Source organism: Dermacentor andersoni, chromosome 2 (assembly GCF_023375885.2).
Source record: "Dermacentor andersoni chromosome 2, qqDerAnde1_hic_scaffold, whole genome shotgun sequence".
NCBI classification, from domain to species: Eukaryota; Metazoa; Arthropoda; class Arachnida; order Ixodida; family Ixodidae; genus Dermacentor; species Dermacentor andersoni.
This window is the reverse complement of record NC_092815.1, coordinates 131,243,869-131,260,608: the sequence shown is the minus strand read 5'-3', so window position 1 is coordinate 131,260,608 and position 16,740 is coordinate 131,243,869. Positions and strand designations below refer to the sequence as shown.

General features: G+C 43.6%; 1 protein-coding gene across 4 annotated transcripts in view; it reads right to left on the bottom strand.

The window, feature by feature from the left end:
* Positions 1-5,247: 5,247 nt before the first annotated feature.
* The window catches only part of Pgant5 (polypeptide N-acetylgalactosaminyltransferase 5), a 390,813-nt gene continuing 379,320 nt past the window's right edge, over positions 5,248-16,740 (bottom strand). For all 4 annotated transcript variants that reach the window (XM_050187571.3, XM_055076249.2, XM_055076248.2 and 1 more), the window contains 4 exons: positions 15,998-16,178; positions 13,343-13,482; positions 11,830-12,063; positions 5,248-7,114 (listed from right to left, as the gene is read on the bottom strand). In XM_050187571.3, coding sequence (XP_050043528.1) covers positions 6,968-7,114; positions 11,830-12,063; positions 13,343-13,482; positions 15,998-16,178 — 702 coding nt within the window. In that variant the 3' untranslated portion in view covers positions 5,248-6,967. The remainder of the gene's footprint in view (positions 7,115-11,829; positions 12,064-13,342; positions 13,483-15,997; positions 16,179-16,740) is intronic.

Sequence of the window (16,740 nt, the reverse complement as noted above, 5' to 3'; positions counted from 1 at the left end):
TGGCTTTCGTGGTCGTAGCATTCCGCCGCAGCCGCGAGTCGCGGCGGAATCGTTGTACTTGTTGAAGCTTCGTCGGGGAACTTGGTGCAATCCCATAGGATGTGCATCAGGGTGGCCCTCTCCCGCTGGCACACGCGGCACACATCACTCACATATAATTGCGGGTATAGATGAGTCATTAACACTGGGGTGGTTAAGCAACCAGTTTGCAATTGTCTGAACAGCACTGCCTCCGCTCTGCTCAGCCCCGGGTGCGGGGGTGGGAAAGTCCTTCGAGCCAGGCGGTGGAACTGTGTAAGCTCGTTGAACGTCGTCATGCGGTCCTTGGCACTACACCACGTTGGACGGTCGGTTGCAGCGGCGCAGTTGGTTAGCGCTCGCGCCACTGCGTATGCCGTCTCGTTGTGGTTATCGTGCTTCTCCGACCGAATAAGGAGAATCTTCAGAAAGTGCTGCCCCTGCCGTGCCTCACTACCTTTCTTTCGTTTTAGCCATTTCTACTGCGCTCGAAAGTCTGTACCTCGATGCTAGCTCTGCCCAGGCAGGCCCATATACTACTCAATGCGCAGAAAAATGTTTGTCCACATATGGTTTGGTCATTGGTGACGCGACTCTCCATCTGTCTGTGCTTTCTGTTGTGCTCGCAGTGGTCGATAACTGCAATGTTGGTGGGGTGGCAGTAGTTTCACCACCATGCAGGTAGTATCGCCACCTTATCACCAATTAAAGGTCCACCTCTTCCATCTGTCGTCCCAATAATGAGCATTGTATACAGTTCCCCAGGCATTCCTGGGCCGTTCAGGGTGACAAGTCAAGGAGAGCATATGGCACACTTCACCCTACTGTTTCGAAGGCTTTCGTGGTTTCCTGTTTCTGTTTCTGCCTAATGTATGTTCTTTGTTCGGCGATAGGCACTGTAGCCATGACATAACAAAGCCTGTCCGACGGCCATTGTGTTTACAAGTGCATAGCAAATGTAGCAACAAGGATTTTAGAGAGTTAAATAAAAGAACAGTCGAATAACACGTCTTTGAAATTGTAAAAACTTACACATGCATCCTGCACATAAAAAGGATGACCCTAGGAAGTATGAAAGTTCAGAAATATAATAAATTTTTATTTGATAATAAAGCTGGTAAGTTTGTGAACTTTGCAGCGTGAAAAAATAAAGGAACCAAAGGAGTAGGGGGAATGTGTTTCTTCTGAGCAGCAAGAAAATTACACAAAAATGCAAATAGAAAACTGTGGAGTACAAAGCTTGCAGGATTGAAATTTATTGGAAAGCTTTATATAAAATTTGGTAAACTCGTCGATCATGTAGAACCGGCTTGTGTGGGGGCATGAGAAGGAACAGTTTGCGTTCGTTTCACTTATGCGGCCCAAACTGATGATGCCAGCTGATGCTATAAGCGCCAACAGCAGAGGATGCGCTTGGACTTATGGGAGAAACCTCAGAAGAAATAAAGCAAGAGGACTGAAGGTTACCTTGCAACATTCAATTGCAATTGCATTCAATTGCAATTTTCTGGCATGTATGAATGTCCAAGAGAGCGTTTAGAAGAAAAAAATGGAAAAACTGGCAAATGACATGTTGGTGTGGAGGCTGAACCAGCAGCAGACACTGAGAAAAACTGGCTGCGCCAGTGGAAAACTGGCCAGGCAGCAATCCTAAAGGTTGGTCTTTAAATGCTGGACCTGGTATCATCGGCAGTCACATCATGACAAAGAGCAACATTTTCGGACTTTGCATGGCAGTAAATCTAACTACGATTATGTTGTTCATAAACAATAAGCAAAATAGTGCTGCATGCATTTCTTCCGACTACGCTCTCGTGTATCAGCTGCAGCAATTGTAAGAACGAAGTTAGCCAGTGTAATACGATGATGTGGCACATACAACAGCAAATTACTTCAGGCGCTCTGATGCCGCCATTTTTCTATATTCAGGAGGTTTTTTTATACCTTCCATCAGCACAAAAATTGACAATAAGCGACGAGTCATCTTTTCTTCGTTAAATTTTTTATTTGTTTATTTCTTTTGTTAAATGAGGGCTCACATACCCTCTAAACCATATAAATAATACTGGCAAGCATCAGAGCACGCTGAATAATTTTTGTTAACCAGTAGGTGGATGTGTCACAACACTGAGAAATGCTGGCTTGCTCCGTTTCTTGTGATCACTGCAGCTTTCACTTGCCAGTGCAGCCTGGAGAAACATGCACACCACACATTAAGTTCTTTTATGAGCAACACCATCATACCTAGCCTTGTTTCTACACTGCATCAGAAAATATTGCTCAGTGTCATGGCATCAAGACGGTGCCAATGACACCCAGTCTTCATACTTGCCATTGCTTTATGTGTGAGAAGCGCGCTGTCAAATGTCTGCAACATCTAAAATACATGTCAGTACTCCTTTGAGCAAGATTACTTACCATACTCACAAAGTGTTCTAGGGCCTCAATTACCCTTTGGGTCACAGGTTTTTTTCTGAAGTTCAAAATAATAAATTTCTGCCTAAGCAACACATCATCAGGCTTTCATTTCAAATGCAAATTATCAGCCTGGTCACTGTAGTGTGATTCACAATGAACTTGCTGATCATGAAGCAAGACTAGCCTTCTGCATTTCTGATGAAGTGCATGCATACCTTGCAACCAGACATCTCTGATCAAATCAGTTGTGCAAGGCCTTATGATGATATACAGTGCTCATATGTTCACACCTACAGACGCCTGCATATCTTCGGTCCTAATAGAAATTGAGTCTATCCCTGAAGGTTATGCAAAGCCAGGCATTTTTGCTTCACATAATTTACTTTGGCACTACTTTCACCCACTGCTATGATTACCTCCTTGGTTGGTCAAACAGCCTGGAACGCAAGCACTGCTAGGCACTCAAAACACTCGAACGCATATGTGATTGCCCAGTACGTGTTTGTCCATATGTGCTGCAGCAACGAACACTGGAACTTTTCCTAGCCAATGTTGGCAGGCAGCCACTTTCAGTGGGCCTAAGGCCCAACATTAAACTTGTGAGGCAGACAGGAACACTATCAGAATTCCTGCACAACACAGGACTAGATGCGTGGCTTTGGTACAGTTGCTGTGCAACGTATGTATGCTTCTCCTCATTCCTTATCATTCATCACTACGCTCCCCCTTCTTTTAAATAACAGGCCAGAACACCACATGAGGCTGACCTTTGTCCTGTAAACAAAATTTTTTATGCATGCCTCAGAAGGGTTTGCAGAGATTTGCTATAGCCTTTTTCACTTTCATGGTGATGAATGAGCAATGGCCGGCTTCTCAGCATGTGTCGATGGCATAACTCCATGCCAGTGCATACTGTGCATTTTTGCATGCCAAGAAAACCTGCCCACAAGCTGCCGTTCTATCATAACTTACCTTCATAATGCCACTACACATGAATAGTACAGTAAGCCATAGTACATCAGTCAGCACCCTAGTTAACAGGTATGCTCCCAAGAATTGCTTATGGACTTACTCCTCACTAAGGCAGGTAAAGCAAACAGACATTTTTAACTAAACAAACACTTTAATGTATTGCATAACACTTGCAACAGGTAAGTTTGGGCTGAATTTCGATACGAACTATTATTCCCTTTTTTATTCTCCCCTTGTCTTAGGCTGTGATGCTGCCCTTGTCATCGGGATAGGCTGCGAAGTGGTGTGGTGTGCGACGAGAAGAATGGAAAACAAGAAGGGTTCAGAATGCATCCCTTCACAACACTATCAAGCAAGTGCCGAGTGGACAGCTACTCAATGCCACAGGAAAGGACAGTAGAACCAATTTACATTCTACTACTGTGCACTCTTGTGTAGCGGTGTACTTGTTACTGTGCAATGTAGAAAGTAGCGCAACCATCACCTGCCATAGGTTGGTTTCCTCAATGCAATGTAACAGTAATGCCTATCAAATCACAGCTGCACCTGCCACTGAGCTGAAATGGCCAGATCTGTTAAAAGGAATGAGAGAAAATCGTCCACTGATGTGTTACAGCTAAAACAGTTTATGCCAAAAATGTAATGCCAGACGGTCAGATTGCGGCAAGACTTAAATGTATGGGAGCATGCTTGCTCATTTGCTTCTTAGATCTACTGCCCAAACAGGTGACACATGTGCTGCCAAATAAAAGCTAGCTCTAGCTGTACCTCATGGCCATCAATCGTATGGCTCGCATCGACTTTGAGCACTGCTTATGCAATATAAAAATGCTTGCTGCTCTGTACAAATGCAGATCTCATTACTTGTAGACAAGTTCACAAGTGCTTTAAAAAACCGTGGCATAATAAGCTTTGACCGACAGTACTTATCTTGCTGATAGAGTGGTCGCACACTTTTTCGAGCAAACTGCTTTCGTTTCCTTTTTTGCCCATTTTCGTGGTTGGACTTTCACAGCAGAAACAAAGGTGCCGATGAAAATGGTACATGCTGTCATACAACCAAGTTATGGGACGACTTCATGAGCAAATGCCCACTAGAGATACACGTGCTGTCGCACATGATCTTTGCAGCATCTGAAGGTTTAGACGCTGTGATGGAGCGATGGACGCTGTGATGATAGCGCTCCCCTTCTCTCATTGCACTCTCCCCCTGTGATGGCTGCAGAAGAGAGCTCCAGGGAAGGGGAGGAGAATGCCAGTTATCTTCTACCGGCACCGCTGGAGACAACTCACATATGATAAATTGACTATATGTAAAGCTACATATGTTAGCAGTACAAATGTGCTGATTAATGGCTCTGTTTTCAATAGAACCACGCAATGAAACAGCAAAAGCGCCGTCTAAATATCTCCACTATAACTAATTGCACATGATGAAGTGCATTCTTGTGTTAATAAAGCAAATAAACTTTCTAGAAGCATTAGGCTATTCACTTACATTGCTAATCATTGTTGATGGATCTAGCGAAAATTATATTCATTGCTCCTGTCTAACTATTCTGTACGAGTGCAAATGGTGCTTTATTGAGTAATTTTCAATTTCAGCCATGGAAGAACGACTTGGCTAGTCATGCTTTTACAGTAGATAGCACGGATGTCAGTGCAAGCTCAATCAATGTGATTGGTTTGTGATGTGATGTGAGGCTTCTTTCGTTACGTGATGTGCTGAAGTTATAGGATTTGAAAAAAAAGAAAAGAGCGTCCATAAATAAGGGGACAAACATCAGCTCATGCCAAAACTTGTTGTGCCTATCTGCTTTTTCTTAGTGCAACATTGGGTTAAAGCATAAGGCGATTTATTGCAATGCCAGAGGAAGGGACACGAGACACACTGCTGGTGAAAACATACTGCCGAAATTTTACTTTTAGGAACTGAGCTGTCATGACACACTCCCCTTTCACAAATATTGCAGCACTTCTGAACTAAAGCTTCTATGTCCAATTCACCCAGTCAAAGAAAGATAATAATTTTGTCTCTGTGACGACGGACATATAGAGTAGCAGGTGGCAGAGGCTTTAGGTGAAGCCTCAGTCTGATCATGGAAGACAATAAAATGAAGTCTTGATATTTTCCAACCGTTTACATACAAAAAGCTCCAACAACAAATTAGCACTTGATAACAGGAAACTGCCCTTGAGCCTACAATGAGGGGAAAAAAATAAGGATAATAATAAAAAAAACAATGACATGATTTGTCGTAACAATACATTGTAACACATGCAACTTGACCATGACAGTGGCACAGCACTGATGATCTCTAACAATGTTTGGTTGCAACCTCGTTTCGTTCACATTCGGAGTGAATATCACCGGTTCATGGGAAGGTGTGCAACCACCATGTCATTCCCATTCAAGCCAGTTCCCAGGGGAACACAAAGAAGGTAAAGACACACACAACCCCAGCCACATAGGTAAAATCAACTTGGCCCATTTGCATTCCAGTGCTGCTGTTGCTGTAATGCATTTGGCATACAGCACACTCGCTTGGACTAAGAGGGAATGACGAAAAGTGATAGAACAGCACAGGAAGATGGAAGAAATAGGAACACTGCTGCGTGAAACGCACACCGCTCCCTGTTCCGGGGTTCCACACAGCTGTCTCTCAAGGAATGTGGCAAACAGCAGGCACACCACAAATCACACAATCGCTACCCGTCCCGAGAAAAAGAGGCAGTCTTTGCTGAAAGAGTTGCATCACAACCCAAGTGGAATTGATGGAAGCTGATGCTGCACAGAGCCTTGCAGCGAGGGCACGCCTTCGTCGCACTGGTTTTACAGCTTCGTTCCTTTGCCTGTTCCACAAGGTGACACGACCCAAGCTGGAATTCACATGCCTGAACTCTTCCAGGACATCTATAGAACATTTGGATGCACTTGGAAAAGTTGTTGCTCTGCACGTAACCGACAATGCACACAATGAAAAAAAAAAAAAAAAGAAATTGCTGTTTGGGCCACATCTAAGCACGTCGTTATTTGCATGGGCGACAATAGCGGTGTGCGACCGGTCGCAGTGAAGTGAACGAGAGGGCCGCGCAGCAATAATTTACACTCTGGAACAACCACGTCCACAAAGTACAGCACAACAGCAGTTCTTATTGTGTTCCCAGAGCGAACGCAGAAAAGTATGCTACGGAAAGGCTTGACATACAAGCTAGACTTCTAGGCTCTCCACATTGCGTCCTCAGTCTTTTTTTTCTTCTTCTTGTTGCAACTGCTTCCCAGGCGCAAGCCCGTAATTGCAGCTCGCACAACAGCAAGCAGACACAGCACGCATGTTCGGCAGCCACTTCTTGTGCAAAATCGGCAAAGGCACGTGTGCACCAGTCCGCAAAATGGTGCCAGCAGCAGCAGCCGTGTCCTGCAGTTGCTGTGTGTGGCTTCCGCTGTGGTCTCCTGCCGTCGTAGAGAAGGGCTGCTTGCTTGCAAGTTTGCTTGTGTACTGTGTGAATGCTGCTCGCGGCTGGCCATGTCGGGGGAGAAAGTCCTACTGCTTGACACCTAGGAGGCCTGCCACTTGAACTTCCCCTGCATGACCCACCGCTGTGAAGCCCGGCCATCGCACTCCCTCAGCACGGGGAGAGAGGGATCCTTGGACTCTGGCTGGTCAAGGCAGCGCGCCGTGTTGACGTGCTTGAACGACTGCTCCTGCAAGACGGCATAACAAGCCTATGTCAAGTAGAAGCACTCAAAGGTAGGTATGTTGGTGGAAATTCCCGTTTCAAGGGGGCAGCACCACGCAACAGGGTCGAGATGAAAAAAATATGCTCCAAGGTATTACATACCAAAATGCCGACATGATTATGAGGCATTACATAGCTTAGGTCTCTGGATTCATTTTGACCACTTGGGCTTCCTTAATGCGCACCCAAGTCTGAATGCACGAGTGTTCTTGTTTTTGCCCCAATCTAAGTGTGACTGCCACGGCTGGTATCCAACTCGTGCCTTCTAGCTCAACAGTACAACATCGCAGCCACTAAGCTACTGCAAAGGGCAAGGCCAAGAAGAACTGGAATCTTCTTGAAAGATTTGATGCATGAAAAGAAGGATAGACGCATGAGATGAGACAAACCAGGCGAGCACCCTCATGTGTTCCATCTCATTTGTCTGTTATTTTGTCCTAAACCTTTCACAAGGATTAGGTTCGCAAGGCTTTCACAAGATGAACAAGCTCCAATGAGGTAGACAATAATTACTACTCAGACAGGACTTGTACAGCCTAAGCAATGGCCATGCTGAGCGGAATCCAGCTGTCTACGTTAGAGAAGCAAACTTTATGCAGCCAAAACACTGAAAAATGGAAGTATCACCACACTGTCAGTATGAGTAGCATGAAGAGTGTAATGTTAGTTTCATATTGCTCATGCCATCCTATAAGCCATGCACTGCAGATTAAATTTAAATCTAGATTAAAAAGCATCATGAATGTTAAACACTGAATAGCACTCAAAACTTTTCAGACACCATATGCAGCATTCGTCCATATGTTTTGTTCGTTGGCACAAGGCACAAAGAGAATTATAGCAAAAAATGGCAGTGTAGATTTGAAGTGGTGTGAAAACGAAACATTTCTTTTGTGTTTGTGTCAAAGGAATATTAATTAGTCACTAGTGCAACAGAACCACATAAAAACATGCATTCCTGTAAGTCTTAAAGGCATGTTTAAGACCCGAATTACATCAAGCAGAAATAATAAATTACTGCTGTATAAGGCATAGAGTTTCCTACAAAAATTACTAGAGGGAACTCTGGCGCTGCAGTCGTTGCCCTACCATGGGAATGATGGAAAGTACATGGATTTGTCTGATCTTCGTGCTTGTGGATTCAGACGTTCTTGTGGCTTTGTTTATTACGCTGTATAAATCTTATTGTCGTATATTTCGGCGCAATCTGCCTTCTTCGAAGTGTAGAAGACGCTGGGAATGCGTACAATTGCTATTAATTGCAATGATTGAGCTTGTCCAGGTGGCCACATCGAAACGCGCCAAGCGTCTCAAGGCACTGGCATGCCCGCGATAAATTCATAAGGGCGCTTCATTCGCTTGCCGATACATGCGTCCGTGGCCTAATGGTTTCAATATCAGGCTTCTGTGCTAAAGTCCCTGTGTTCGAATCCTGCCGTCGGGCAATTTTAATGATGTTTATTTAATTATTTATTACGCAATACACTGTTGAAAATGACGAGTTTACAAAGTCACAAAACCGTTTGAAGCCAAAAAGGACGAAGTTTAGGCAAATCCATGTACTTCCCATAATTCCCATGCTGAGACAACCGCTCCCATTGCAGCTCCCGTAGACACTAGCGCCAGAGTTCCCTCTAGTAATTCTTGTAGGAAACTCTGTGGTATAAGGTACCCCCAAGCATTCATTTTACCAAGAACAGAGCTTTCATAAGTGTGAAAATGACAAACATATAACAGAATTGGTGCCAACACTGCAAAGTATGCTACTAGCTCCTGTGATGTAACATCTTGCTTAGAGTCACCTTATTTACATTGCATTTAAAAGTATAATAGAAAATTCAGCTTCGCCAATTTTAATGGGATTTCTTCTGCTCTTCCACAATACTCTGTCTCTGCTTTCTACATAAATACGGCCCCTTTTATGTGTGGGTCATTGACATAAATGCTAACGGCAACAAAATTTTCGGTCACGTAGAAAGCATAGTTTCAGATAAGTGTAGATGCCTCTGGGCAAAATTTTACGTCTGAAATATAAGTGCACGCATCACAAAAGGCTTGAAAAAGTAGACGTGTCTAATACCAAAACTGACAAAAGAAAAACAGACAGAGACAAAGAAACATAGCCATTATTGTTCACTAGAAGTGACGCACGACTGAGAATGTACGGCTCCGTAGTATGACCTCCAAAATTAGGCACTGACTGTGGTGTATTAAAATAACTCAACTAATAATAAAACTAGACAATTTCCAGCACCGCAGCTTTGTCAAAATTGCTTTAGTAGTCACTTTAGTATACTATTCATTTATAACCAACTGAGCCAAAGGGAAATTTTGTTCCAGTTGCCTTTTAAAGCAGGCAGTACTACCCAGAAGAGCATGGCCTTGGAAACTGTCGACCCAGCTACGGAGCACATACCATTTGTCAATGTTGCAAGAGCGGACAATCAATTGCATCTGACATGCATCCATCAGTGCTTCATAGCAAGATATATTCAAGTGGCATGTGCCAATAGCACAATATAAATGCACAATATCAGCCAAACGAGCCACTGTTTCTAATGCTCAGAGTGTGGATGTTCCCCCCCAAAATTCCAAGCAGCAGGATTTTGTTTGATGATGACAGTCTAATTCAGCATTTTAATGCTTTGTGAATGACAGCTTTGCGCAAGTATATATTAGAGACTTTTACTGTGTCCACTATTCCGGCAAACCGGGGCGGTTTGGGCGGATTACCGGATGGTCGGGGGCGTAAACGTGAGCGGCCGGAGCGGTGTAACCGTCTGGTGGTGTAGAGTTCAACCAGACAAACACAGAGCTAAAATTGCAGTAACCTACTTTATTCTGCTTCGCTACTGGTGCAAATTTTCGGCAGCGGCGTAATTGGGAACACAATTACGCCGCTGCCGAAAACTTACACCCGAACTAAGAAGAATATAGTAATTGGCTCTGTGTTTAGGTGGTTGAGCTTTGCACCACCAGTTGGTGCCACCAATCTGGCCGCTCACATTTACGCCCCCGACCATCCAGTAATCTGCCCAAACCGCCCCGGTTTGCCAGAATAGTGGACACGCTAAAGGTCTCTATTAATGCACATTACTCGCAGAGACAACACATACATGCACACACACAAAAGAAAATGAATGAATGAATGGAAACAGCTATTCAAACCTTTCTCCTAACTGCTGAGCAGAAGTGTTGTAACAAAACAAAGCTACTGAAGCAGCAGCCATTACTGATTTCACTGTTGCTCCATGATGAAGCGCAGTGCAGCTTCACAGCAACGCAAGGTTCATTTAGTATATGCAAATAATGCCTGCAGATGTAAATTCACCATAAAACAGATTTTGCTTTCACATGCAATCTCACAGCAATATTTATTTTTGCGCAGCATAGTGAAGCTGCACCTGAAGGCAGAAGATACATGTGACCCACCTCTAAATAGTACATAAATTTTATCACTTTTGGTGCGATCTGCGTGCACAGTTTACATCATCATCATCATCATCATCATCAGCCTGGTTATGCCCACTGCAGGGCAAAGGCCTCTCCCATACTTCTCCAACTACCCCGGTGGTCATGTACTAATTGTGGCCATGTTGTCCCTGCAAACTTCTTAATCTCATCCGCCCACCTCACTTTCTGCCGCCCTCTGCTATGCTTTCCTTCCCTTGGAATCCATTCCGTAACTCTTAATGACCAGCGGTTATCTTCCCTGCTCATTACGTGTCCTGCCCATGCCCCATTACTTTTTCTTGATTTCAACTAAGATATCATTAACTCGTGTTTGTTCCCTCACCCAAACTGCTCTTTTCTTATCCCTTAACGTTACACCTATCATTCTTCTTTCCATAGCTCGTTGCGTCGTCCTCAATTTAAGTAGAACCCTTTTCGTAAGCCTCCAGGTTTCTGCCCCGTACGTGAGTACTGGTAAGACACAGCTGTTATAAACTTTTCTCTTGAGGGATAATGGCAACCTGCTGTTCATGATCTGAGAATGCCTGCCAAATGCACCCTAGCCCATTCTTATTCTTCTGATTATTTCAGTCTCATGATCCGGATCCGCAGTCACTACCTGTCCTAAGTAGATGTATTCCCTTACCACTTCCAGTGCCTCACTACCTATTGTAAACTGCTGTTCCCTTCCGAGACTGTTAAACATTACTTTAGTTTTCTGCAGATTCATTTTTAGACCCCCCCTTCGGCTTTGCCTCTCCAGGTCAGTGAGCATGCATTGCAGTTGGCCCCCTGAGTTACTAAGCAAGGCAATATCATCAGCGAATTGCAAGTTACTAAGGTATTCTCCATTAACTCTTATCCCCAATTCTTCCCAATCCAGGTCTCTGAATACCTCCTGTAAACACGCTGTGAATAGCATCAGAGAGATCGTATCTCCCTGCCTGACGCCTTTCTTTATTGGGATTTTGGATTTTGTTGCTTTCTGCAGTTTACAAGACAATAATATGTGTGCATAGTTGGTAAGATTAGGTAAATTTCAGGTGCATTATGGAGTCAGCTAAAGAATAACAAAGGCAACCGGAGACAGGTGAAACAAGAGTTTGCACACAGGATGACAATGACATGCACAAAAACATACAGCAATCACGAAATGCACAGACAAGTCTCCCGTCAAGGTTCCGAGCAATATAATAGACCTGGTGCCGGCCCTGTCCGCTCGCGTACCTCCTTATTGTAGATCCAGAGCTGATTGCCACCCATGCCGTGGCAACGCAGGAGCTTGACAGGACCTCGGGGAGAAGAGGCGTCCAGGCAGTTGTCGTCAGACATGATCTGCTGCCGCTTGGTGTAGGCAAACACCTGGTTGCCGCCCATGCCATGGCACTTGCTCACGGCCAAATTCTCGCCGCTCTTGCGCCCAAAAGTGTCCAGGCAGTCTGAGGACTCGGCGTGCTTGATCTGGCGCGTACAAGAAGGTGTCAGAGGGCAAAGAACAAGCAAAGGGGGGAAATATCATAAAAATGCAATGTCTCACTGCTTTCTTTTTGACCTGGAGATCACTGCCACATAAAGTAAGTTTTCAACATCATTAAGATGTGTGTGAGGCAAGAACAACACAATAGAGTTTCCAATAATAATGCTGGCCACTGGGATTCTTTGCAAGTGCTGAAATATGATCCCAAGGACAGTTTTACGAGTGCGGACAGTGCAACCCAAGATCTATCCCAGAACTTTGTGTTCATCGATAAAACTAAAACAGTTATTCAAAGTCAAAGTGCTGACAAGCATTGCCCAGTGCTTCATCTGTTTGAGGTGCTGTCCAACTGACAAATACAAATCAGAAACATTTTATCAGGAACTTGAAACTGTAGATAAAATGCTTCAACATCTCATCAAATCATGTATGTATTGATTACCAACAGCATGGACTAATACGATGTTGAAATAGTTGATGCTGCTTCAGTAAGCACAGCCTCTTGCTTCCCCAAAAGCCAAAAAGTGAAACATGAGTCCAGATACTTTACAATCTTTAAAGTGGCAGCAAACACACACTAATAGCATGAGGCTTAAGTGGGAGTGTGGGTTATACGTGGTGGCAGGTTATATGCAGAAAAATATGGTGGTTATCTAAAATTGAATATTTGTCCACTTGTATTAAGAAGTTCTGGATGCACACGTGCACTTTGAGTAACTTGTTGGCTTGGCTGACCTGCAGCTGGCAATCCAATGTCCTGATCCCATTTGATCGAGCCACTCCCACGGTTGCGACTTAACGACCATGCAAAGTGTGTTTGTAATATAAAGGTGCTCATGCTCCATGCATGGTCATGAAAAGCCACTGATGGGCCATCAGAACTGACAGGAAACCCTTACAGGCCTATAGGAGGCTTTATGCCTTCACTTCTTTCGCATATACTCAATCAGATTATTTTTTAAATGCTATCAGCATGTACACTTACAACAAATATCAGATATAACAAAGATATTTTTGTGTCTGATATGACTGTTATAAAAAGATTTGACATGTAACAACACTTTGACACTAGTGACAGTTCTACCCAAAAGCCCCATGCCTGAGAGAGTTCAGCAGAATACATTTATTGACAGAATGTCAGCTTCAGTGAATTAAGATTGTAGCATGAAAAAAAGGAATATCTTTAACTCACTGGAAACAGCAGAAATAAAACCCTATAACATTATTACACCAAAATGTGATCGCTCATTGGTGGCTACTCACCTCACCAAGATGATAGTAATCAAGGGGCATGTGTGATTCGGGATAAATATTCTCCAAGTACCACCTAAAAGTATTGCATTTAAGCTTGGTACGAAGTTGTTTTCGGTATGAAAGATCTCCTTTGTCAACATTTTTGGCCGCTGAAAAAGAAAGCAGAGAGGGGGGAGGGGATACAAACAAGTTTGAGTTTCTCAACAGCTAAATATGTGACATATAAAGTGGCAGCAATCTGATCCTTAAAGCAGACCTTCATTCATGTATAAGTAAGTATACACCAGACAAAGAGCTACAGAAATGTTCTGAACGTGTGTGATTGAGACAGGTATCCACTTCCTGCATGAACAAAATACACAAACACTGCAACACCCTATCAGTCGGCACAGTGGCAGAACTATGTACTACTATAACATATCAGGCAGCACAACCACAGAACTCTTTACAACTTTGACAATTGTGACATGGGCTTTGAATACATTTAATTGGCCATGTAAAATATGCAGCAGCATATATTTTATCGCTAAAACCTTCATATAATGACTGTTTTGTCCACACTATGCAATGCCATGCCCGAAATTATCAAACTGTCCAATTTGTTAGGAAAAATGATGTTGCAGTGGAACCTCGTTGATACCATCCCGTAGAGTATGATTTCCCGGTGCTAATGTTTGTGACTGAGAACACAAAAAATGACCCAGTAAAATTAACCTTCTATTTCATCGGTTGATATGTTCTCGGAAAACATGTTCTTCCAGCACCAATGTTCAGTACATCACCAAACTGCGATCGTATGGTATGTTTTCCAACCAGTAGAACCCATGTAAGCAAGAAAATGGATGTAAGATGTGACCCAAGCATCATGCATCCCTATGGTGGCATGGTATTTCGCACAGCCCAACCAACTCAATTTCAGTGGTTTCCCGCCACCATATTAAGACATTACGCAATAGAAAAAGGACAACACGTGTCTCCGGTCACTCTGGCCCCACCAGTTTGACGCACGTTGGAATGATAGGTGCCGAGAAGGCATGTCAGAACTTCCCACCAAAATACCCTGTTTGAAGAAGCAGAGAAGACAGGCCAAATTTGAGGAGCACGAACGGAAGCTTGTCAAAGCTGCAAAAAAGCAAATGCATTTCTCTTGCCGCTGGACTCCACCGTCTAGGTGCACGTCAGTGTCTCATGCTGAAACTATTTGCACAACGCTTCACATTATAGATGACTCTACGTAATGTGAAGCGTTGCGCGAATCTTTGCAGCACGCAACACCAATGCATGCCGAGCTGGTGAGGTCCGAGCAGCCCGAGATGCACATTGTCGTTTTTCCATTACATAGTGTTTTAAAAAATACGACGGCAAACGGAAACTAAATCGAGCTGGTGGGCTTTGCCAGAGGATGGAAAGGTGGGCTACTTGGTGTTTCAGCCTCGTAAGAAATTTGGAGTACTGGAAAGATGAGAGAGGAAGAGAGCCACACTTTCTTCATCTGGCGTCTTTCTTATGCTCTCAGTGGCTTCGCCATAATACAATGCCGCCAGAGCTTAGCAGGACTCATTTCCCGCCACCTGCCACATGGAACAACGGCACGTTTGGGTTATTGCGTATTAAAAGAATGCAGTACGCTTCCAATGGCCCTACACGCGCGCCACCCAGGCCACAAATGGCTTAAGACACTTATCACAATAGCGTTGACGGCTATAGCTGTGAATGCCGCGTGTGAGAGCGCGTGGGAAGATTTGCTTTTACCGAAATAGAAAACCGAGTCCACACACGCATTTTCACGTGACACAGGCAGGCGAGTATTGTGGGAGCCGCTGGGGCAGGTGGCTACTTTTCCCAACTGTATGCGTCTCAAGCATTTTTGTTCACATGGTATCTAGCACCCTGAAAATGTATCATACGATTGCAATTTGGCAATGTACCGAGCGTTAGTGTCGGAAGATTGTGTTTTCTGTGAACATATATTAATCCAGCGAAAAAAAAGCATAACTGTATGGGGTGACTTTTTGTCCTCTCGACAGTGAACGTTGGCGACAGGAAATCGTACGAAACGGGATTGTATCAATGAGACTCTACTATATGCTTTGAGTGAATTGTCACAGACGATCAGTCTTGCAATCAACATTGGCAATGTGCCTGCAAATACAGTATATAACTAACAAGAACAGTTTACAGGAGTCCATGTACAATATGTGGAAGCTAAAAGATAAAAGCATATAATCAATTTCTTGCCATAACCAAGAAACCTGAACCAGCCAATGCATGCACGTTTAAACTATCAAAATTGACAGCGTACACTCACTGTAAGAAATGGAAAATGAATATATATATATATATATATATATATATATATACTCTTGTCAGTTGTACATGAAATACAAACAAGTCAAGGCTAACAAACTGTTTTGGGGCTTTCAAGAATGTGTAGTATCAGCATTTCCGCTTGAAAGCATAGTTTGAGGCTTGCATAATCTTTGGCGAAAAGACAGCAGTGGTGGTACAAATTTGCGTTATTACTCAAAAGAGGTGGTCTACTTTATAATATCGTGTTAAAGCTTTATTTGCCCCTGACAGTACGGCAACAAGTAAAAGCAAAAACCATGTAAGAATGGAAAGCCAGGTCAAAAAGTAAGCTAGAAGCGAGCCTCATAAACAAACCTGGGTTGATAGCAAAGTAAAAGTCTTTCCACTCATCGAGCCACACTTCGGCCAGACGTGCGTTGTTGTGGTTGACAATACGACTAGTTCCACCAGGAAATGAGTATGGTGTTGACTTTCTGAACACATGGCCCACGTGCGAGCATGGCACTATTTCCAGCTCTCCACCGCACATCCAGATCTGGAACAGAAGAAGGCATATGCTTCAGCAACTGCACTTCCATAAATAAGGACATTTCTTGTTAACTTGAATGTCACCAAAAGGCTCCTGTTCACGGTTCATCACTGCAGAAAGTTCACTGCAGCTGAATGAACACCACTGCAACATACACAAACGAAAAAAGAAAGTAAAGAGTGAAGGCTTTTGGTTTCACGAAATTGCTGTGACCACAATACTTTCAGACTGAACCTGCGGTACAAATATGAAAAGGCCACCTGATCTTACTTTTCTGTTCATTACATTCAAGATGCGCTCGCCGAAGCTATCATATTGCAAATTGCCTACAAGCATGCATGGCTTTAGCTGTGACGGTGTCAATGAAAGCACTCTTGCACAAAAGGATAATCTCACCCATGTTGAGACTGCCCTCTCATTATGGTGCTGACTCACCAGTTAACTGACGCTCAAGCTATGCAATTAAACAATGTATTTGTGTGGTACATACACGTAGCAAACAAACTGGCATAATTAGCAAGCAATGCATCAGTTTTCTTGCAAGTAACATGCAATTCAAAACCTGTAC